At 38.6% G+C, this 25,102-nt stretch overlaps 1 protein-coding gene across 5 annotated transcripts in view; it reads left to right on the plus strand.

Annotated features, from left to right (window-relative positions):
• The window catches only part of PATJ (PATJ crumbs cell polarity complex component), a 145,256-nt gene that overhangs the window by 15,831 nt on the left and 104,323 nt on the right, over positions 1-25,102 (plus strand). For 4 of the 5 annotated variants that reach the window (XM_027748746.2, XM_027748747.2, XM_027748745.2 and 1 more), the window contains exons 9-17: positions 2,469-2,571; positions 3,723-3,814; positions 5,067-5,205; positions 5,478-5,612; positions 11,055-11,131; positions 13,594-13,650; positions 14,099-14,233; positions 17,835-17,999; positions 18,769-18,897. In XM_027748746.2, coding sequence (XP_027604547.1) covers positions 2,469-2,571; positions 3,723-3,814; positions 5,067-5,205; positions 5,478-5,612; positions 11,055-11,131; positions 13,594-13,650; positions 14,099-14,233; positions 17,835-17,999; positions 18,769-18,897 — 1,032 coding nt within the window. The remainder of the gene's footprint in view (positions 1-2,468; positions 2,572-3,722; positions 3,815-5,066; positions 5,206-5,477; positions 5,613-11,054; positions 11,132-13,593; positions 13,651-14,098; positions 14,234-17,834; positions 18,000-18,768; positions 18,898-25,102) is intronic. The other variant, XM_027748744.2, reaches the window with a different exon arrangement.

A 25,102-nucleotide genomic window follows, 5' to 3' on the forward strand; every position in this document is an offset into this window, starting at 1 on the left:
GTAGGTCTCGAAACATAAACAAAGCTGTGCTTGTGTACCATCTGCTGCTACTGTGCTGCTTAGATTTAGGTGTAGAATCTGAGTAGCCTTTTCTTTCTTGTTTAGTTTCTTGAATGTGAGTGAAGAGAGGTATTTTTTTTTAAGCGCCGTTTTTAAAGGTCAGAGTAGAAGTCATATTATTATAAATGCACCTTCTTGCTTGCTGGGCTGCCAGTAGCTTTGTGTCTTGCATTTCTGGAAAACTGAAGCTGCCAGTTGAATATTTTGGGTCCTTCTCAAGCTCCTCTTCTCCCAAGAGGGGTCGGTGTAGTACAAAATGTGAGTGGGAGAGAGATGGGAGGAGGGGATTTATGTAAGTAAGGTTGGAGTCTTAAAGGTGAGTTTGTCCAATACTCTGACAAAAAGCTTTCCAAGAGAATCAGCATTGTTACGAGGCACTTCTTTTCTGACTGGATCATATTTTCCAAGGCCCATATTAGGGAAAAAATAACATGATCCTAGTTTTGTTTCCTCTACGAAGTCCTATTTTTCTCTCTTCGTGTTGTCCCTAATCAACCCCAAGCACTGTAGATGCTGCAGCCTTTCTACAATATTATTTCTTCTGGATGTATTTTCAGTGTCCTCCTTATGCCTCCTATGTAGTTTGGAGGGGAAAAAATAGTTTTGCAATTTTATCTACTTCTTTCTGGATGTCATCTCTTTTTTTCTGAACTAAATAGTGCCTTCATATGTAGATTTGAAGAAACTCCTTTTCCTGGTGCTAGGAGAGATTTGCTGAAGACAAGATTAGTGGCTAAACTGAGTGTATTTATTAATTTAATGTTGATTTCAATGCTTCACCTTTCCACTTTGTCTGAAATTTTCTCTATAATCCAATTTCTCTCTGATTTCTGAGTACTTTCACTAGCTGTGAGCTTTGGAATAGAAAATTTTTTCCTTTTTTTTGCAAACTAGCAGAAAGGCATTTTTAATAGATCGTTGGTTATTTTCAGTTTTATATTAATATTTGATTTTCTTTAAATTTCTTATTTCTCTATTGTAGTAGAGAATAACTGAAGCTACCTACATCTGTGCATGGGCACAAGAAAACAGACTTCTCATCTGTACTCTCCAAGATACTGGCAGCAATGTTAGCAGCCTACTTGTGCTGACTCTGCTTAGGACTTTGCACTTTGATTTTTCCAAGCTCCCTTCTGATGTTTTGCATTAAAGCATTGACTCTGAGGAGCTTTTGATTGTCAAAACAGCAGGACTCTCAAGGCCATAGCTCCATTTCAGGTGTTTCTATAGGTTTGTTTACTCTATAGATAAGTGACAGCGTCAAAACTTATCTTCATCTCCATCAGCCTCTTAAGGAGCAAGGGAGTTGGGAGGCATTTAATGAGTTTAATGACTGTGCTAGTGGAGGGAGGTGTGTGTGATGACGAGATAGCTGTCCATTGATTTCTCTTTCATTGAAAAGTGCAGTATGGCTATAACTCCACCCTGCTTTTAATATGGGTCTGTCCAAAGCTGATACTTGGCAAGCATTTGATTAAACTTATCTTTTTCACTCCCTTAAGAAATGTTTTCTAGTTTCCCAGTCCGTTTTTTGCTGTTGGCAGTGACAGTATCCCCTCTTGATTTCATCACTTTAACAGACCTTACTCTCATCATCTTCTTTTTGATCTCATTGGGCTGTACAATCTGATTACTGAAAACAAACAACTCTATGTATTTTAACTTATCCGCTGCAATCCCAGATTTATGTGCTTGATTGTTTTTCTCTTTGGTCTCACGAATGTCTTTACTGTTCCATGTTTGAACTCTTGTCTTGCAGTTTAGATTTTTACTGGTCAGAGGAGAATTGCACAGACATCCTGAGGAAAGCTTTGTAGGGACTTTACAAATGAATTTACATTGCGTTTACAAAGGAATTATCTCCCTTTTCTGATAGGTCTTAAAAATGATTTTATCTGAATGCAAACTAATGAGGCTTTTGCGTCCCATTGCCATGGACAACCTGGAGGCTTCTGGTTCTCCTTGCAGCTTGATGGTGGTCAAACCTGAACAGGATCACAGCAAACATCAGGACTCACATTTTAAAGGGAGAGAAGAAATTCTGAGGGCATTCAGGATTTTTGTTGTCTTGAGGGATTGACTGGGAAGTTTGTTGTTACCAAGTGGAATCCAAAGGGAAATGGCCCCTGAGTAGTGTAATAAAAACCTTTCAATAAAATGTTTATATTATACCTCTGACAGCTATATGGATCAGGTATTGGGAAAAAATTTAAAAAGCAAACAAAGACTTTGGTGACACTTTATTTTCAGCAAATCTTGGTTATGTCTGTCTTACAAATACAATCCCTCTTAAAACAGGAAAATCAAAATCACTGCTCACTTCCGAAGATCTTAATTAACCTGCAATATTGTAACAGTACTGCAAAATTACAAAATTTTTTTTTTACTGTCTTATGCTTTATTTATAGGATAATATCAACCTTTTTGATACCTATGATGTTGAACTTGTAAAAAAGAATGGGCAAAGCCTGGGAATAACAATTGTTGGATATGCTGGCACATGTGATGTAGGTGAGTTCTACAGGATGTAGTAGGTCTAGGACAGGGGCTTCTCAAATACCGTTTATTAACTATGGGGAAAATGAATAGTTCCTACCTGTGGTAGGATATGGGGACATGCAATCAGCTGGTTTTTTTCCCCTAAATCCTCTTTAAATTAGAGCTGTTAACTTGTCTTTCAGATATTGGTTGCACAAATGATAATGTCTTTAAAATTGACCCAACTGAATATCTGGTTTTACACAGAGGGGTAGTGCTTTTTATCCCTCTCCTTCCTTGTGGGAGTCGAGGTAATTTGGGAACATGGTGCAGCTGGAGTTGCTCTCAAACGCTCTTTGTTCCCAGGAGATCCTCTTGTGTTGCCAGGCAGGAATCCCAGGCCAGTGCAGGGGGCTGGGGAGGGGCACATGTCAGGCAGTGGGAAAAGGTGAGTTTGAAGCACTGGTGGAGGGGTTTTGTAGAGCATAGACAAACCATGTTGGGCAGGTGTTTGATGAAGGTCAGTGTCCAGAAAAGGATGGATGGGGTGTGAAGATTTGCCAGAATTAAAGATCAGTGTTTCTTATTTAGCGTGAGTTGGTGGAAGTGTTAGTGTTTCGGGGGTTTTTACTGTTTTGTTTTTATTTCCTTGTTCTAATTAGAATTAATAATCAAACATCAGACATGACAAAGGATGGCTTTTCTGATTTCCATGTTTCTCTTTTTTTAAAAAAAGAAAAATCCTTCTTCATTAAGATTTAAAGTACTAAATTCTTTAGCTGTAAGATGATTGAAGTCCTGATCAAAGTCCTTAAGCACGTACTTTACTTTTAGCTTAGTTAGTCCTATTGAAATCAAATGCAGCATGGATTTAAGTGATTGTGGTTTAAAGCCTGGGTAAGCACAAGGATGAATCCATGGAGGAGGCAGCCTTTTGTGAGCCATTTTAAGGGAAGAATTTTGAGGTCAGTGTACAGGTGGTTGTGTCAGTGCTGGTTTTTCCACCAGAGATCCTCAGTCATTTCATGTCAAGTTGTGTGAGTGGTAACATGCAAATATTGGTGGTTTACACAATCATCACTTTATGGAAAGAAGAAAGTGTGTGAAAAAGGCTGGAATTAAAAATCTTAGTCAGAAAAGAAACAGATTAGGTTAATGCAGTGACTTCTTTCTGTCCTCTCCAGGAGAACCTTCAGGGATTTTTGTGAAAAATATAATACCTGGTAGTGCTGCTGACCACAATGGTCAAATTCGTGTCCATGACAAAATTGTTGCTGTAAGTAAAATACTCTTCTTACATATTGCTGTAGAACTAGTACTTCATTACACATCTCAGTGCTAAAAGAACAACGTAGTAGAGACTTTCAAAAATTAATTAAACCTCCTCTGCTTTGCAGAAGAAATAATTTGGTGGTTTGTATTTGTTTAGGTAGATTTGTGACAGAAATGAGCTTTGGCTTGCTGTGGTTAAAGTATTATTTTATATTCAAAGAAGTAGTAAATAGTAGTTAACTATGAAAGAGGCAAGCATTTGGATTAAAGTGTTTCAGAGTGGAGAATCTTGGCTTTTGGCCTGCAGTATAGATGAGCAGCATTAACTTCCAATTGAATTGCATGTGATTTGCGTGAGGACAGTTAAGATTTTGCAAGATGTGGTACATTGTTTATGGTCCTTAACGGCTGTGGAGTGTGGATGCAATCAAGATGTTAATGGTCACAAATTAGGTTTAAAATCCCAAGCTTTATGTGTAGAAAAATGGGGAAAAAAAGTTGAATAACAGTGAATTGAATAATAGCCAATTTTGCATTCACAGTACAAGCAGGAATGAATTACACAGTCCTTTTGTTTTAAGAGATAATATTTATGGAGATATGAGTTTAAATTACTTTTAAAATGTGTGCTATGCCAGACCTTCCAAAGTCAGCTTCTCCTTTGTGAGAGCAAAATTTGTTACAACATTTTATCGCAGGAAAAGCTCCTATTGATGCATGATCTGACAGTGAGGTGAACAGAGTATTTTGGGTGTAAATTAAAATATCTGAAAATGTAAGAATTGGACTGTTCAGAATAGATTGAACAAACAGATGTGTATATAGACTTGTTTGGGGCATGTTAGAAATCTGTGAGAAAACAGTGATAATGAACTGAACAGAATTCCAGGTTGACTGCTCTGCTGGGGAGCTTCAATCCACAATCCTTGTCAAGACTGGTTTTTGTAAACAAAAAAAAATCAGGGAAAATCTGTGCATATGTGTATCAGATTAGAAAATTCTGCTTTGTGGTTGCCCCATGAAGACAAGAAATTACTGTTTTGTTTCCTTTTAAAATGCATTTTGAAAATATTATCTCATTAGTGAAATGTAGCTGATTTAATGAGATTGTTTTGCAAATACTACTGTCTTGGGAGAATAACCCTATAATTCCTGCACAAAATAGTATGGCTGATGCTTACAGTGTATGATACTACACTACATAGCCTAAGAATGGAAAACAATTACTATTCTTTGATACAATTTTCTTGTTTTAGGTTGATGGGGTTAATATACAGGATTATAGCAACCAAGAAGTGGTAGAGGTATTGAGGAACACAGGACAGACTGTACGTCTCACTTTACTTAGAAGGAAACCTTCCTCTACTATTTCTTCAGAAAGACCTTCAGATAGAGGTAATCCTTTTTTTCTCTTTTTTCTAGCAACTGATTTTATTTTTCACTCAATTTACAGTTACCTCATTTAACAATTCAGAACTAGATACAACGTGATCCTAGATTTTGTAAAAGCACGCTGTAGAAAATGAGATACTTCAGAAGGAATGGAAAGACAAAAAACCAAGAAATTCAGGAAAATTGAGTGCCTTCCCCCCAGAATTAACGAGGTGTTGTTACTACTTCCTATATTTTGCAGCATATGATTTGGTTTTTTTCATTTGTTCTCACAGTGCAGCCAACTGTTCCAGTCTTTGTGTCCCCTGCAGCTGTAGAGACTGAAATTAGTGTGGACACTAAGAATGAGGGAAAACAAGAACAGAAGGATAATCTTCAAAGTGAAAAGCAGCAGAGTCTACATAAAGCAGGTAGATAGGATATCTTGCAGTGTCTCTTCTGAGCCTTGGGACTGTCTTTAATTCATTTTCAATACTGATGGGCTGTCATGGCTTATTCCATCTTCAACTTTTACCTTGTAATGCTTTTTATTCAGTTCCCTCAGAAGTAAAACTCTACCTGTTGGATCTATCGACTCTCTCACCCCACCCTGTCCCCACAATGTGCATTCTGTGTCATCATGGGGATCACTGATGAAGACACTGGATCACATCAGCCCTGTAGATATTCAGCTCCACTCATAACTGGGTGCCAAGCCATTCATTAATGCTGTCTTTGGTCCCTGTGCTCCATCTGGTTTTCAGCCTATTTAGCCTATGTTTCCTCAGTTTCCAAATGGGAATGCTGATGTAAATGGTGTCGAAAGCTTCAGTAAAGTTGAAGTGTGTTACACCTTCATCCACATTGCTGTCTTGTAGTCAGATTGGTCACTTACTTGGCAAACCTATATTGCCTGTTCCTGATTTGTTTTCATTTGTGTCTTTGGAAATGGATTCCAAGAAGTTTCTCATGATTGTGGGGCCTGTAAGTCTCTGGATATTCCTCCTTGTGTAAAATTTGCCCTTTTCCAGTCAATAGGAATCCCCTTTGTTTTGGGAGGGTTTTTTTAAGGTTATAGGCAGTGGAGGTGCAGCCCTTTCAGTACTCTGTAACAGATCTCATAGACTCTATAGAGCTGAAAGTTCAGTGAGTCCTCTTTCTAGTTCTGGTCCTGCTCTCATGACCTGACGTGTCCTGCCAGCAGTCATCTGAGAGAGAAGATTTGTTCATCCTCCTGTGCTGCCAGGGCCCTGAACCACAATGCTGGGTGAGCAGCATCAGGAGATGGAACTCCCAGGAGTTCGTATTTGTTTCCTGATCCAGTGTTACCTCACTCATATCCATCTTAATAGTTGGACTTGATGATCTTAGAAGTCTTTTCCAACCTGAATGATTCTGAAATCTTCTTGCCCTCCCAGGCCTTGGACTCTTGCGGACTATTTTCATAATATTCTTCTGGTTTCCTGTACAACATCCCTAATGCCCATTTGTTGCAGTTTCCTCTTTTGACACTGCAGTAACTTCATCAGAACTTGTGTCTTAGACATAAAGACCTGATAACTGGAGTTCAAATTAGGCATGTTTTTAACAGCAAAGGCAAATGGACAATAGGGGCAGGTCACAAAGACTTGCTTTGGGTTTTAGCTGACTTGGGAATCAAGGTTGGAGGTCTTTCCAGAAGGCACGCTTCAATTTCCCTACAGATTTCTGGGCTTTTCTACAGGAACTTCTGGGTGAATTTATACAGCTTGTGTTAAAGTCAGCATAAATTATCCTTATGCCTTGTAGTTTCTAAGATATGTAGATGTAATAGAGGATTCTAAATTACGGCTGTCAATGAATAACAATTTTGCTATGATTGTTGAAGATCTGTCAGTATTAAAGACAACCTGGAAACAAGAGAAATGTAGCAGTTCCTATATTCCATTCTGTTTTACTTTTCTGTCCAAGCCTTGTAACCAGACATCCTTTGTTGTGACTTTTGTGTGTTCCCAGAAGTAGGCAGCCAGAACAGAGGCGGTTGAGTAGCTGAGAGTTGAGGTTATCAAAGCATTGTTTTAGCTGTATGAGTAGGAAAGCACATATTGATTTGTAGTTACAATGGACTGATGACTTAAGGGCTGAGTAGGAGGATGTATTTAGGAGCAGAAGAACCAGAAGGATTTAGACTTGCTGTGGCAGAGGCTGGAAAAGAGCAACACATGCTGTCCTGTATCACTTACATAGTCTTTTTTGACTGTGGAACTTCCTATGAATAAAGTATTTTCTTTTTCTACTGAAGTGAACAATATCTCTGTAATCAGCTCCTTGCCACTGGTGGTTGGGTTATCACAGGCTACAGGTGTCTGTTCTGATACAAAGAGAACTCTCTGAGGGATTTGTTACCCAATACCTGGTGCTGTGCAAATACGGTGTGTCAGTGCTGGGATCAGCTTATGCTGGGAACTAAAATTTCTTTTACCTGGCTCGAAGGTAACAAACTGTGTTAGTCTCAAGGTGTATTGGATTCATGGTGGTTCCTTGCAAGGGCAGTGTGATAGAGCTGCATTTCATTCCCCAGAGCATGATGTAGCACCTATACTAGGAGGTTTTCCTATTCTCCCATGTATCCAAGCTCCCCTTACCTTGGAGAGTACAGGATGATGGGTTTGCATGCAGTATGTCTTGGAATACCAGAATTTAAACACTGAAGATGTTGTTTGTAGTTGGATACAGCCCTTGATGCCATTGACTGTACTGGTCCTCCTTGGCCAGCAGGAAAATGCCACAGGCAAGGCTTTGGAACTGAGTAACGAATCAGGAGCATTTAGTGCCGTGGGAAGCAAGTCCCATTGCTCAATTAAGCTGTGGTTTTCCCTCTGAAAAACTTTCAGGTACAATGTTCTGCAAAAGCTTTATGCAACTATAAAGTGCGTGTGCCTCTGTTAAAAAGTCGAAATACTTAAGTTGCAAATTTTACTCCTGCAGAAATACAATGTATAAGATTTCACCTCAGAATAGAATTTAATGGCCAGGTTTCAATTCCAAAGATAGGTGCTTATTTTGGACGTGGTGATGGGCACTTCATTATAATGGTGCTAAAGTAAATACGGCTAATTTAAGGCTCTGACTAAACTCTGGAAATGCTTTTAAAAGTTTAATGTAAAAGGTATGTTTTATAAAATGTGTATTACTTCCCTTTAAGCCCAGTTGTGTGAAATTCTTATTAAATTGTGTTTCCTGGGGAGGTATTAAATAATAATTCTGACCAGGTAATACCATGCTTAAGTAGTTCTGTTACAAAGGCAAGATGGTTTAGGATGCAATCTGCACGAGGCCTGAAACTCTGTGTTAGCAGCATAGAAACAATTAACTTAATTAACAAGGCTTCAGAACTGCTTTCTCTTGCCTTGCAGGAGTACTCAGAACCTAGACATACAGTGATGTGAGTCAGGAGCTTGAAGGTGTCTGGGGAAAAAGATTTAGCAGTAGGGCAGGTAAAGATAGAGCATTAGTAAGTTTGCTAAACCATGAGGAAATTGCAAGAAGAAAAGATCCCAATTTTGACCAGAAAATATGATTTTCCCATGCATTTTTGGTTTATTCTTGATGCTTGGTAATTAGAAATGAAAAACTTTACGGAAGCACAGGCAGAAGGACAGACTAAATACACTGAAAGTTGCTAATGAAAGCTGTCCCTGAGAAGTGGTGGTGTGGTTTTGTTTTCTGAGTCCTTGTACATTATAAAAAGACATGGCACATATGTCAGGTCATGAGAAATTCAGCTGGATGAGATACTAGAAAGAAACTTCCTATTAGCTGCCATGTGGAAAAAGCTGTTTGGGGAAAATGGAACATTGCAAGTGAATTGAGTGATAGCTTTGGAATTGAATATATTCAATCCAAATCCCTTCAGCCAACATTTCCACAGTTCTGAGGAAGTTACGAGCAAAGACTTCAAAGAGTGTTTGAAAGAAAGAAAGGGGAAAACTTCAAATGGAGACGTGCATCAGCACCTGCTCTGAACAACTCATAGATTTTGGTAATGTGTTTTGGAAGTGACAAAAAAATCTGTATTCAGCCAGCTGAACACAGCTTACACTGTGAACTTTGAGCTTGACCCTGAGATTCATTACTCCTGGTGAACCTTCAAATCTATATTTGGCTGCACAGGGGATTGCAGGTGCTTAGGTCCTGTGTGTTCACGCTGTTGTAACTTTCTAATAGCAGAAAGACAAACTAAGGAATTTTTGTCCCTATGTATTTCTGCAAATTGAAAGAGTAGAAGAATGCACTGGTGTTCTGGTTTTGCTACAGTTGGGAAGTAAAGATAGTGATCAGCCTGTGCTTGATAATAAGGTTCACATTAGAAACTTTAATTAAATTTCAATGAGGGAAAGAATTTCAGGACAATTTGTCTGCCCTTTTTTTTTAAGGAGATAATTTATTTCAGAGAGAACTGTGGCCTGTATTTACAAACTCAAGTTTTTAATCTTGGTGGGGTGTCTTTTTGGTAGCAGAAAATAGCTATCAGGTTTACTGGAATTCTGGAATATCTGTATCTCTCTGAACCTACAGGTTAAAGAAGCTCTGGATATTTCCAAGTGAAATCTTGGTTGTTAGGCTCTGAGGAAGGTGGTTTCTCAGTGCAGATCACACAGAATTTACCTATCTGGCATGACTGAAAGTGAGCAGAAGAGATACAGTGATGGGTTCTGTTGTTGTAGAAGTTAACTTCTATCTTTTATTTTAACAAGTGGAAAGCATCCAGTTTTTAAAACGAAGTAATGAGGATTGTATAGCAAGGCTTTATCTTTGCAGTGTTCAAAGGTGTTGAAAGCAGAGGCAGCTTGACATGTCATTTGTGTAGGCTGTTGCTGGTAGGTGGACTTCAAACTTCCCCCCTTGAGGTATTTTACTCACTGGTTTGTGTGCAAAATGTGAGCTTGTGATTTACATTCCAAATTTCGGTGTGACGCATCAGCAATACTGAGTGGTCTGTGCCTTGTCTAGACATCTGACAAACTACTGCAGTCATTCAGGGGGGAAAAAAAACAGGTTTTGGTAATTCAGCCCCCAGTTGCTGCTGCTGTAGCTGCTGGATGGAATTTGCTGTGGAGTTTGATTCTTACCAGTTACACATTGCTCTGGCCTGGAACTTTATATGTGAGCTGAGCTTCTGGATGAGGTCAAACGCAGGGCAGCCAGTCATTTTCTGCTGTCTAGCTCTGTCAAATTGTCTTACATGACTGTAATACTGCCTTGGTTGCATAAGTAAGAAAGCTGAAAAGATATAAATGTCAAGATAGCCAAGTTCCCACGGAAGACTGGTTTAGAACTGGAGCTTATATTAAAGCTCATGTTACTTACTGGCCTAATTAAAGTAGACAAGCCTTTATACCTGCCAAATGTATAAATAAAGTCTGTGCCTGCATTGTGCTGACACAGCCCCTCGATAACAGCAATATCTTGTCAGGTGTTTTACTTCTTAAGGGGGTTCATTTGGGTGGGAGATGATGTTTCCCTGGAGTGGCAAAGGGTTTTTATAGCAGCAAATTATGAAGTCGTGTGAAATTTGTTTTTGCAGCCTGAAAGAATGATTTATTTACAGTACTGTATGGTACAGAACTCGCATCTCATCATCAAGCATCACCTCTTCTGCTTCTCAGCTGAATAAATCACACGTTAGCAGGAGCTGACATTTTGCATTGTTTTCCTAAGAAAGACATTTTTGATTTGTGCTGTTTGATAGACTCAGCTTAATGCACTTTCCTTTTGGGGATTATTCCCTCTAATCTTCTATTTACACTGAATTTTTATTGAAGTATTTAGAAGTAAATGTGCTTCTGAATGTACAATATGCTTGTAAATTTAATATTCACTTTCATATTTAGGAAGAGTCCCACTTCCTCCAGCACATGAACTAAAATCCAAGTGGGAAAACCTGTTGGGACCAGAATACGAAGTTATGGTATGTTGTATTTCAATAAATTACATCATGAATGTTATTTCCTTAAATTACAGATCTGTGAACTTAGTATTACAGGCCGTTTATAGAACAGTGTAGTGTTTGGAACAGATCAGTTACATCAAATTTTCTGTCCTGTAACATCAAAGCTAAAATATATGTTATAATGAATTGGGGTTTTTGTTGTTCTTTTATTTTGTTTATATAGATACTGTTCTTATAGTACATAGGAACAGTGATTTCAGAAAATCAGCTGTCCTTTTAATTCTGCATCATAGCAGCCACTTAAAATATGTGGCATTTTTATTATTTCATTCATGATCTATTTGTTCTGTTGTACATGGGGAAAAGAAAGGCTCAGGATAGGGCTCCTGTTTTCACAAGAATCTTACAATTTTATCTGAAGAATGAAAGAATGATTTTCAAACATGCTGGGAAAATAGGAAGTAATTCTCAGTAGTGTAACTTTGTGGTGCCAGTGTCTATTAGGTATTTCTTCACTTTGTATTAAACAATTGCCAAGCAAAAGATTGTTTTGATGAATTGTCATGAGGAGTTGATGGAAATTGTAATTCACTTCTGCTTTTCAGTGCTGGGTGAGCAAGTAATTAGAGATAAAAGACTTCAGCCAGTGTTCTTCCCAAAGCCTTAAAAAATTCTCACCACCACCAAGAAAATGCCCTGTTTGTCTTTGCAATGCTTGTCCAGTTGATTTAGAGACACTTATTTTTACTACTTGGAGTAGCCATCGTTCCAGTCACTCGCTGGAAGATTTAAAGTAGCTTTAAGAATTGCCTTGAGAAACTCGCTTCTCTTCTTTTCCATTAGCACTCCTTTAAGATCTGAGGTTCGTGTAAGATTATGTACATGATGCAATAAATCTGTTTGGCTGCCCACTTCAGTTGCTTGGTATTCCCATCCTTACATTTCAAGAGGCTGGTATTACTTCCCTTAGCACCATCACACTTCCCACAGAGGACGAAAACCTGCTTAGCTGGTGAAACAGGCCATTTCTAATTCTTCTTTGGCTGCCGCCAGTGAAATGTCAGAAGTGAAAATGGTAACAATTGGGCTTTCTAAATAAAGAAGGAAACTCTTGTGGCACCCCATTTTGAAAGTCATCTTGTGATTCTTGTTGCCTGTACCTACCTCTCCTCTGGCTTAGTTGTGTTCAGTAACAATGTTCAGTTTGATTTCAGCCTGTGACATACCAGTCCCTGTGTCACACCATTCTCACTCCTACGCGCAGCTCCCAGAAAGTCACCCTAAAGGTGCCTGCAGTATTGTCTCAGAGGATTTATTTTCAGAGGAAATAGATGTTTGAAGAGAGAGCTTGGTGTCCCTCATGGCTTATGTATTGCTGATCCTTTGTGGTAGCAATGCAAGGAGCTGAAATCCTGGGCAAGGATGTGTGACTGGGTAGTGTTTGTGGCCATGTACTGCATGAGCAGTCAAGCTGAGGAGGTATCAGTCATAGATTCATTTAATTACAACTAGATAGACATGAATTGGATTCTGTCTGTTGGGAAAAACAACCTAGGTACTGGAAAACAAGATGCTGGAAGCCCTATTTAAAATTAATCCAAAAGAAAAACCTGAGGCTTAGTATTGTTTCATAGATACTTTGTCAAACTAGTAATTTCCAAAGGAAAATAGCCCAATTTTTTGTAAGGTTATGTATTTTCCAGGTTTAACAAGTGTAGCTTTCCTGCCAAACATACTCCACTTCAGTGTCCCAAACTCCAGCCCTGGGCCATAGGTTGAAACTAGATAATCTTTAGTGTCCCTTCCAACCCAAACCATTCTATGATTCTGTGTCATCTTAGTGCATTCAAAATTGGACTAAATAACCTTTTGAGATTACTGATAACTCAGTTGTGTTAAGGAAGAACACTACAAGAAAACTGGTGATGGACATAGTTACTTTATTAATATTAAAAAAAAATGAAAATATACTGAAGGGATTTCCTGGCACTGTTTTAAATACTCCACTTTACAGTCAGATTTGGTAATTAAACTCATGTATTTCAAGCCATGTTAGAAATATGCTGCAGAAGATGGTGGGTTAATCTAGATGTTAGATGGCTGCAATATAGCCTGAGGTAATAACTTAAACTATAGTACTTTCAAATTCTGGTTGGCAAGTCCGTTTGGGTATTTGTGTCAAACATAATGGCATTTTGTGCTTACACAGGATTACTGAACTTGACTAAAATTGGCATTTGAGCTTCGGAAATAGGATAATATTGGAGTCTGCTAATGGTGCATAATCACCACATTCCTACTTGTAAATGTTCTGCGCCTGAAAGATTTTTCTAACATTTGTTTAAAATTATTTTGCATCCATGTGACTTTGTTTAAGTGTAGTTTATTTTGCTCACAAGTATTTTTTTGCCAGAATTCATGGTTCCAGTAAAGTCTTTATTATCCTGCTATTGAAAAATGTTCTGATGTCCAATTTTTAGGTTGTGAATGTGGATATGCCCATTACAGATGATTCAGAGCTCCAGAAGTACTCAAAGGTATGATTTACACGGTGGTTTCCTTCATGATATACGTTGGCAGAGTAATTCTAGAAGGACATGACACAATTCCAGATCATTTCAGGAATTTGGTGGGTTTATGGCTCTATCCCAAAAAAAAGGCTGCCAATATTCTGCTTATCTTCTGGACTGATCCAATACCTTTTCTTAACATGGGCAAATGAACCTTTTAATACAACTCCACCACCCCCCAATACAGTTCTAATTGCCTTTGCCCCCAAAAAGCAGACTGGGTTTTTTTATTTGTGCAAACAGTTTGTAAAAGAGAAATTATAGATACTTGATCAGTAGTGCCAGCGGTGTCACCATGAAGACTTAATCATCTTACTGTGTGTTTAGTTCAGTTTGGTGAGTTCCTGAATCCTAAATGTGTTTAAATTGTGGTAGATAAGATTTGTACTTTATATATATACTTCTCTTTTGGCAGCTATTACCCATCCACACTTGGAGATTAGGTGTTGAGCTTGACACGTTTGATGGACATCATTATATATCATCCATTACTTCAGATGGTTCACCTGCAGCACTTGGTCTTCTGCAACTGGAGGATGAACTTCTGGAGGTAAAAAACAAAACAGAACCCGCCCCAAAATAGAACCTGATGTATTTCCTATTTGCTTGGCCTTCTTCAAAATGCTTGTATTAAATTCTGATTTGGCTCTGTGTGTGCAATAGGAGTATTCCAGAGTTAGTTGTGGAAGCAGAGTAGTGCTTTGGAATTCACATTCATTTTCTTTCCTGTTTCCTTCCTCCTTTCTGGACAAAATATCAGATTTTTGTGACCTCTTAGTGACTTCATGTGGGTTTTTTTTCTGAAATGTTTTAACACAAGTATGAAGAGTTATAAGGGCACAGATAATATTTGTGTTGAATTATTTGTAGTCCTGTAGCTCAGTCTTTTGCACAATCTGGTATTAGCTTTTGTGGTGGATAATCTTTCTGAATATTTTTCACTCCTAAAAAATTTACAACAGTCTTAGGAGTAGTGGTTCCAGTTACACATTATAACTTGCTTGCTGAGTGTTGAAACACATTTGTGTGTATGAGCAAGTACATCAGTTTGTTTAAATATGTATAGAGAGGTATTGGGGCAGTTTTGAACTTATGAGAATCACACTAGACCTATTTGCTCAGGTAAAATAATTATTTGAAAATATTAAAATAATACCTATTTTGTGTGTGTGTGTGTGTGTGTGTGTGTGTGTACGTGTATCTCTCAGTATCTCAGCCTGCAAGTGAAAAGATGTCCTATTGAATACCTGCTCTTTGTGGAATATTTGAACCTTTTTTAGCGGATGCAAAGAACATTTAATGGGAACAGAATTAGGCCTTCGTAAAGATTGATTTGTTAGGTGTACAGCTATTTTGCTTTTACTTATTCACCTTTTAACATCAAAAATTCATACTGATATCACTAAGACCTAAAACATTTTCTTATGGTGTAATGGAGGAAATCTTGATTCCTGAAGGAAAGGATTAATGGAATGCTGGAAGTATCATTTAAATTCCTTGGCCATTAAACAAAAAATTATATACAAAAAACAATAATGCAGTGCTATAGAGTAACTTAGGAAACTTTTATTGCATATATTTAACAGTTTTATGTATTACTGTTTATTTATGTATTACTTACATTTAAGTTCACAGGTATGTCCAGACCTAGTGGGCATAAATTATTTTCTACACTGTAACTGGAAAAAAAAACCCAACAAAATAAAAATGTGCTCTGGGGCCAAAGCTTTATGAGCCAGGTTTAGCCCAGAGTATGTTTTTGCAGCCAAGTTAGAAATCCCCTTAAGCAGGAGTTTGCAGTGGAAAAAGTGACAGCCCCATTCCCCAAACAATTAGCCCTACCTGGGCCTGATAGGGTTGGGATTAAAATGTGATTGGCAAGGAATTTTTTTTAATATATAGTAGAGTTGAATGTTGATTATTTTTAATGATGTGTTTGAATTATGATAGGATGCATGATATTCCTCCCCTGACCTTAATTTTAGGTAATTTCACTGTGTTCTGTTTTAGGAGTAAAGGGCTTTGTGTCCTTCTGGTTTTGTTGTAAAATTTCACTCCTATTTGATGGCACAAATCACTGGAGCGGGGTGGTGAGTGAATGGGTGTAGGGCACCTTGCCTGCTTAGAAGCTGATTTCTGGCAGTTGCCAAAGAAGAAATGGGAGTCCCCATGTCTGCTGGGGAGTGCAGGGTAGTTCTTCCCCATCAATCACAGGATGCTGAGAAGTGCTGGTAACTTTCCACCACACACTGCCACTTTCAATGCATTAAAAAATCCTTATGCGTAGATCCTTCTTCTTAAATAATTAACTAATGGATTAGTCTGATAGCTCAGCACTTGCTGTAATTCTTACTGAAAAAACCTAGAGCAGTTCATCTTACCATGGCGGAGGCCGGTTACACCACTCTCAATTTTTCTCCTTGCCTGGGCTATAGTGTGAGAAGAACTTTATGTTTCCCAGCAGTATAAACTAAATTTACACTGCAAAAAGCATAAAGTGGGGGAGGAAAAAGTAGAAATGATCAGGAGGAAAATGTTGGCTGAAGTGAGCTTTCTGTGTAGCCTTGCATAAGATTGAATTCTAAACAGCAAGATCTGAGAAGTATGTGGAAAGACTCTGCCTCATTGTACAGAGGTGTGCACATGTACATTGCACGTTTTCATGCTCTGTTTTCTAGGATCAAATGTGAGTTCATCTGCAGTTTGGGTGTGGAGGGAAGTATTGAAGAGTATCTTCAATTATCCCCACTTACTGTGCTTTGGTTCCTGTTGTGGAGCGACTTGGATGATGTGTGCTGGATTTCCACCTAAACCAGTGGTTGCACTCCAGCAACTTTGGACATTTGGTCATGAGAGCAGACTTGAGGCAGCCTGAAAGAAATCCCTGAAACACAAGAGATATTGGGATTGAGTCCATAGCACTAATTAGATGAAATTCCTGCTCCTTTGGGGCTGCAGTGCTGGTCAAGATAGTTGATGTTCACATCACTGACACCTCCTGACATTCTGCTTTTCTTGTGTTTAGGGATACCCCTGTGGTCCAAATAGATGTACCCTCAGGATATTGCATGTTATTTTCCTGAGGAAGTAGAATCACAGAATGGTTTGGGTTGAAGGGGACCTTAAAAATCACCTAGTTAGACCCCCTGCCATGGGCAAGGACACCTTTCACTAGACCAGGTTGCTCCAAGCCCTGTCCAGCTTGGCCTTGAACACTTCCAGGGATGGGGCAGCCACAGCTTTTCTGGGCAAAAAAGTACAATTGCAGTATCCCATTTTTAAAGCAGCATTATCTGTCTATCTGTCTATCTGTCTAATCTGTCTATCTCTTTTTTTTTCTGTTTCAAAGTCTGTGGTTTAAAACATCCATTAACAATGGCCTTATGGTTTTCTGTTGTCACTCAGGATCTCAAGCTTATCAGATGGTAAGCTTTGAACCTTGTCACGATTTTCTGATTAATTACTTACTGCAGTTGGTTTCTTTTTCTACTATATAAACATCCCTGGATGTTTTCTGTAGGATCTGTTTTAGTTTCAACCACTTTGTTACATTTTAAACTGGCAAAGTTAGAATCATAGAGTCATTGGGGTTGGAACGCCTCTAAGCTCATCGAGTCCAACTGTTAAACTAGTTGTGCTAGTTCTGACTTGAGTTTTTTGATTAGAGCTCAGAACCTGTGTTTTCTTAAAATATTGTGGAAAAGTTAAAATCTTTTCTTTTTAAACTCAAACACAATAAGCCTAATGCTAAAAAAAATTCCCCAACAAAGAAACAGGTGAGAAAGAAAGAAGAATTCCAGGAAAGATTTAGGCTAGGAAAAATAGAATCAGAGAGTATGCTGAGTTGGAAAGGACTCATCGTGATCATCGAGTCCAACTCCTGGCCCTGCACAGAAAAGAGGTTTGAGGAAGCTGAAGAGACATGATGCAGCAGTCAGAAGTTACAAGATCTTGCAGATGAAGTTTAAGTCTTATAATAATCTATATATTCTTCAGAAGTTAATAAAACTTTGCAAGCTGTGCCAGAATCCCCAGGTAAAATTAGACTTTCACACTCAGGTGGGGAAAGAAATATGTGGGGGCGGGGAAACCCTAAATAAAAGAATCTGGTTGATATCCTTTAATTCTTTTGGTATTTCTCTTCTGTATAGGTAAATGGAGTCCAGCTGTATGGAAAATCCCGGCGGGAGGCAGTCACTTTCCTCAAGGAGGTGCCACCCCCATTTACACTGGTTTGCTGTCGACGACTCTTTGATGATGGCAGTGAGTCACTTGTAGATGAGCCCACCGTGGGAGTTTCCCTTCCAGAACAAAAGGTAGACTTCTTCTGTCATTCAGTTGTGAAAAAGGACAGTAACTTTTTAAAAAAGTGCATATATTCCTGAGTTTATAAAGGTTGGTCATGAGAAACTTCATTGTTCTATAAAGACAAGGTAGGTAAATCATGGAGCTGCATTGCTGACTCTGTACATCCCATTCATCATTCCTACACTTAATAGGTGAGTGAGAGCTCTGAATTATACTAAATCACATCCTTGCCACCATTAGCTGATTGCTTTCATGTTCTGAGTAGGTTTTTATAGAACTGGAAAAAAAATGAAACCTAATGTTTCTTTCCATTGTGGAAGCTTTAAAGTCTCAAACTAAAACATGACACTTGTGGTTGTTCCTATTTGCAAAAGTATTTACAGCTTCGCTTCTCATCTTTTCTGGTAGTCTGGTCTTTCTATTAGCTGTCTGTGGTTAAATCTTTTATGCTATTTATTTTTCCTTTATGCATCTAATGGGACAACTGAAGTTCATCAACATGTAACAGGTTAGTAATATTATAACAATTAATTAATTAGACTAATAAATGCATGTTTGTGTGCCAGATTGGACCCTGATGCTCAAAACGTGGTTCCAGGGGAGTACTCAAGTCAGCAAGCTGGAGCAAACCATATTCATAATGTTTAATGAAGTTTTAATTCCATAAAAGGTCATGTTTTAGGGCATGTATGCACCATTAATAATCAAAATATAGAAGGAATAATGTTTTTAAAGAACTGAAAAAATAGTATTTTAACTAGAGCTTTTAATTTTCAGGTGAAACCTGAGGAAGACTCTAACCCTGAGGAGGAAGAAGGAGAATTAGCATTATGGTCTCCTGATGTGAAGGTTATTGAACTGGAGAAAGACAAAAATGGTTTAGGATTCAGCATTTTAGACTATCAGGTATACTTTTCTGTATAACTAAATACTAAAAATTGCTTTGATCCTTTGTCTTGCGTGGTGCCTTAAAATGTTTTGTAATGTTGATTCCCGGGTAATCGATTTGGACCTTGGGCCTAGAAACTATAGGGAAAAGTAGTTTATTTTGAGGCCAACTCTATAAAGTATAGAGTGTTCTAAATCAGTCTGATTATTGGATGTGATTGAGTGCAAAATCTTTAATCAAACTCCACCTTACAACTCTGAGTTTTATTTCTAAATGTTGGAGGAGGTTGGTTCTTGTTGCATTTTGTTTTACTTGGAATGACTTTTCAACTATGAGAGTGGCAAGTGCGCGTTCTGGGATTTTGGAGCATCATTTCATATGTACCAAATGTAAAGGGTCTTTTGCTCTTTCTCCCCTCAATACTCCAAATCTCCTTTCATGTATAAATGGAATATAGACCCTTGCTGGTCTGGGAACTTCGGTACCACTCAAGTCAGAAATATTCACTCAGGTTTTGAGTCAAGCCCTGAAAAAGTAGAGTTTGCAGAAGGAGCTTTACCAGGACCGTCCTTCACAGTCCAAAGGGAATATCAGGGCTGACACATGAATCAGTGTTGCAAACTCAAGTTTCTGCAGACACAAAATTGCTTTAATACATTTATTTTATTTATTAGTTGGGGTTGATTTTATCCTTAATTGTTAAACTCCTTAGAAATCAACAGACAGGTCTTTAATTGGGGGAAAATTCTACTAAAATTAATGAATCCTTCTTTCAAAAATGTTGGCTTCAATTAAATATATAGAAACTCTCAAAATCTGTAGTCAGAATGACATGTTCTTAGTGTTTCTAGTTAATGTGATATATTTTTTTAAACTTCTAGTCATCATATTTATAAGGAAATAAAATAGCTGGATCAGTCTTTATAATAATATACACATCACATCTGAGTGCTGCCTAAACATTGTAGTTTAATGAAATGTGTTCAACTGTTGTGCATAAATGTCAAGTGATATAAAATTCACTTTTTGATACAATAAGGCATGAATTGGGAATGAATTAGAAGAAAAAATATTTGAAGTATTATGCAAAACCATTAATTCTATATTTTACCAGTGTGATTTAAGATTACTGAAAATAGATCCTGTTAGTCATTTTCGCTGACACATGTTGTGTTGCAGTGCCAGCTTTACTGTAGAGTTGCTGGGAGTCTTTACAGAGTGGTAATACACAGATTTGCTTTTAAGTTCTCATATAATCAGAATTAATGAAGGCTTTAATAGCAGGCTTTTTATTTACTTATTCGCAGATGCAAATACATGGGCAATGTTGTGGTACTTTCAGCTAAATTTAAATACATTCTAATCAATTCTAAATGAGTGGTAAACCACTTAATCTCAGATCTTTATAATTTCAAGATATTTATGTATAAAGTATGCTCTTTTGTTTGGGATTTGCCTTTTAGATCTTTTACACTTTTCATCATCTGCAGATTAATTTTTATAGAGAGATATCTGTGACTGTGCGCGTGTGTTGATGTAAATAACATCCATCACATCCTTGAGTGCAAGGCAAAGAAAATAAATAATTGTCCATGCTAGATTGGAGGCAAGGAATAAAAATTGTACATGGTTCCTGGGAGAGTGTTTGGAATTCTTAAAGCAGATTTGCTGAGAAGCACAGAATTACTGCAGTATTTAACAGTGGCTTGAACGACCCAGAGACCCTTCTTTAAAAAATGAAAGGTGTTGTTTTAGGCACATACTCTTTGTTTTACTGGAGAAAATTCAAACCTTATAATGGCAAATGATACTTGCATATACTTGCACTATATATCCACTGTTGATTTTGCTCCTTATGAGTAATATGATTTTTAATTTTTTTTAGATTTTTTTAAAGAGAAGATGGGTCTTCTCATGGCCTGGCTTCATCATCAGTGAGGCCAGCCTTTCTAGGCTCCCATTAGTGTTCACTGAGGGGAGGAAAATACTTTTTAAGAGGAGATTTTGAGCAGAAGGCCTGTTCCTGTTCCTGGTAGTTACACACACAAGGACTGACTCCCCATCCATTACAGAAATTTAAGGAAAATTTGATGTTACATACCCAACTGGGAGGTGATGTGACTGTATCCTGCAGTTTTAAGATCAAATTATTTCTGTAGCTGTTAGTTGAAATGGCACTTCAGACATATTGGAAGGACTTCAGAAAGATCAGTAGAAATAGTGGAGTGACATGAGAGTTAAGAAATGGTGATGCACTATTATTGCCCCCTTTGAAATGCCACTGTGGCAATTAGAGACCAGGCTGGTTCCAGTGCTCTGGAAGTTTCTTCATGTTTGGTACTTGTTTTGAAGCACAAGGCTTTTCACCTTTCCATCTTAGTTTTGATTATAGAATTAGATGTGGTGCTGAAAGCTCTTGTGGCAAAAAATTTATACTATTTGTCATTTTGTTTCTCAAAACTGGCTGCATGCTCAGCACAAAGGATGTTGTGCCTCAGTTGTCCTAAATGCTGTGCTTCTCAAGTCACGCTCTGGGAAACAGAATTAATAAAAACTCTTTGTGAAGTAGAACAGGAATCTGAGTGCGTAGAAAACTGAATGCTGAGATCGAGAAAATTATTACTCTGGCATATTAATTTTTAATGGGCTGTCTTTCTAATAATGTTTCATCTATCAAGTAAATGATAAGCATATCCCAAGTGACTTGCAGGATATTCCCAGAAATGTACAAGCATAATTCCAATGCCTATATATTTTAATGAACTAATTACAAATTAATTATACCAATTATGCATAATCAATAGTATTTCTACTTTGTCCTGTGTTTTCTTTTGTCTGTCTTTAGGGATTTAAAGGCTTCAAACAGCCACCTTCTTTTTTTTTTAATAAGGTTTGTGCACACATTTCTAAAACTTTGGGGTGCCAGTGGAAAATGGAGTTATCCCCTTTGCTATATCAGGACTGCATTTATATAGGATATTCTTCATCTTCCTGTGGTCACTGTATAAAAACAAAACCATTTTCCCCCTCTGAATGTCCTAATTTGGAATTATGTGGTTGGAAATCTAAGATCTTTGAAAGCTACTTTCCTGGCAGCAAGGTCAATACTTGGTGAGAGGGAGGTGGATGAGGAGGCTGGTCCTCTGTATTCTTGAAATGTTGTGTTTCACTGGATTTCTTTTTCTTCCGATGTGAGGGATTATTTAAATAAGAAACACGGAAGAGGTCTTAAAATGAAATCTTCTGTGTATTTTTCTATTGTCATCACTGTCTCGGGATCTTGTCAAATCTCTTAGGCCAGGCATTGCTTTCTCTCAATGATGCTTAGATGAGATGCCTGCAGAGGGCTTTTGGCTATAAAAAGGTGTGCTGTTCAGTCTTCTGGCCAACTTCTCCATGAAGTAATATACTCTACCTCCCTTAATTTCCTTGCAATTTCACTTGGAGAAGTTACTCTCCCTTTCACCTCTTAACTAACTTTTATGTAGTGTTGCTGGCACAGTTAGCGGCAAGTTTTGATGGTGAATGAGGGACCCAGTGTTTGGGATCATCTGGGATGCAACAGGCTGTGGTCAGTGTATTTATTGTTCGTTGTCAATAGACCTGAAAGTATCCAGCTCAACAGTAGTTCTGTCTAGCCTAGAATTAGTCATAGAACCATGGAATCAGAGAATGGTGTGGGTTGGAAGGGACTTCAATGCTTATCCAGTTCCAACCCCCTACCATGGCAGGGTCACCTTCCATCAGACTAGGTTGCTTCAAGCCCAGTCCAACATCCTAACCAGCAAGTCAAGAGCTTATTGTTATTGAGACCAATCCCTTTTTCTTAGAAAGAAATTAAAAGATATGTCATCAGGTTAAAATAGAGGAGAAATGCTGTCAATGTAATGGTGATCCCAGGGCATTAGAGCAAGAGGAAAGAAAAATCCCACCAGATGAAGATTTCTAGAGAAAAAGAAATCACAGTGGTATAGAATGTACTTTGAGCCCTGAAACAGTGTTTACCAAAGAACATGCATTGCAGGCCAATAGGTTCTGTCAGTAATGGTTTACAAGAATATTGGAAAAACCACAGGTAGCTGAATTGCAGATTTCTTGAGGCAGTATTGACCAGAAGGTAACTTAAATGGTCTGATGAGCTTTTATCAAATTAAACAAAAAGCTGAATGGACTCTATGTGGAGCTTAATTTACTGTGCTTTGAAGTCAGAGTCTTATTAAAGCAGCTGTTTCAGTGTGAAACTGGAGAGGGCAAGGGTTGTGGAACAAGGGGGTTTGACATTTTACACAGCTCTTAGGAATGACTGTGAGATGCTGTTTCTCCCTGTCTGTGCTGAAGGGTAAGTCCCCAGTGCCCAGGTGCTTTTGCACTGTACCCAGCTGCCCTATAGACCTGTTGGGCTGTAGGAGCTCATGGACTCATCTGTTCCAAGTGGTCCATGGAAGCAGGAAGAGGCATTTCAGCACTCAATGAGCTTCATGTTACCCAGACCGGAAGAAGCAGTATGAAGTGTGCTTGCTTTGGTCTGCCTGGGTCAGTGCTCCAGGGGTGTTACTCTAATCTAGCAACAGAAACTCCACAGCTGCCTTATCCCTGGGCTTCACTTTATTATCAGTAGCAGTTTTTTCTTACTGTTGAACGAAAGTCTTTTTTGCTGCACATTCAGCAGGTTATGTTTTGTCCTTCTCCCAGGGAGCATGGGAAAGAATTGTTTTCTCTTTTCTAACAAAATCACTGTGTAGTCATTCACGGCAGGAAGTGAAGCAATTTAAAGTGTCTCCAAATATCTTTCCTCTTTTCTTTATGCCCCAAACAAACAGGCTCCAGATGTAGAGTTACAAAAAAGCAAACTGACTTATTTGTAGAAGGTGGTATTCAACTAGATTATATTTTTTTTTTCCTTTCTTGGTCTGTTCAGCAGTGAGATGCAGGCTGGAATGCTTTGACAAGTTGCTGGCTAAACGTTTGCCCTCTTGTGATAATTTGAGCTTTGTCTGTCTTGTGATAAGTTTGTTATGAACAAAGGAGCATATTCACGTCTTTGTTAAGCACATTTTCACCTGATCATGTGATGGAAACCTGTGGCTTACTGGCAAAAGCTGCACAGCTGTATTAAAAAGCAGTTTTACAATGGCTATCAGCTTGGTACTGGGACAACTGATAAAGGCAGCTTTTCTCCCATCTCTACAACCCATCCACATTCATTAACATCAAAGTTCTGTAAGCCTCAGTACCAACTGTGTTGGTACTCATCTCACGGAGGATTTGCTTCTCTCCCCCTATGGGAAAGTTCTACATCCTTTAAATCATATTAAGCTGCTTCATGTGTAAAATAATTCTTAATAGTGTGTCAGGAATTGAATTCAATGTAGCTTTTTGAAAAATTCTCTTGGAGTTCAGCTTAAATACTACTTTTCAGGACTGAAGAGCCTGTGAATGCAATTGAGCACATTCCTGGTAAAGTTTCTAGGGTGTTCATGATTAGTGGTTTCCAAAACCTCAGTGCAGCAGTACAAACACATTGGGAGACCAGAGACCACTTTAATAAGAAATCAAAGAGACTGTGTATCTCTGATGTGAGATACAGACAGATACGCAGAAATAGCTTGCTAAGGTACAGAGGAGCTGGAGAACTTGGAGGCAGGAAGTCATTAGGGTTTGGGTATTCCCTACACTCGACTTGTGAAAGTCATCAGTCTCCAAGACCATTGAGTCCAATTGTTCTCCCAGTCAGGGGAGTTGTAGAGAGTGAGAAGGTCCCCCCGAGCCTCCTTTTCTCCAGGCTGATCTCCCCAACTCCCTCAGCCTCTCCTTGTGCTCCAGACCCTTTCCCAGCTCTGTTGTCTTCTCTGGACACGCTCCAGCCCCTCTGTCTTTCTTGTGAGAGGCCCAGAACTGCCCCAGGGTTTGAGGTGTGACCTCAGCAGTGCCCAGCACAGGGGGACGATCACTACCCTGGTCCTGCTGGTCACACTACTGCTGACACAAGCCAGGTGCCATTGGCCTTCTTGGCCATCCAAGCTGTGCACAGCCAGTTTCTCCAGGAGAATGCTGTGGGAATCAGTGTCAAAGGCTTTACTAAAGGCTCTGCAGACAACAGCCACAAACTCACCCACTAAGCACATGTCCTGCTTTTGGCTGGGATAAGGTTAATTTTCCTTCTAGTAGCTGGTGCAGGGCTGTGTTTTGGATTCAGCATGAGAATAATGTTGATAACACAGC

This window comes from Pipra filicauda, unplaced genomic scaffold (genome assembly GCF_003945595.2).
Source record: "Pipra filicauda isolate LSUMZ 115617 unplaced genomic scaffold, ASM394559v2 scaffold19_size4547281_pilon, whole genome shotgun sequence".
Taxonomy (NCBI): domain Eukaryota; kingdom Metazoa; phylum Chordata; class Aves; order Passeriformes; family Pipridae; genus Pipra; species Pipra filicauda.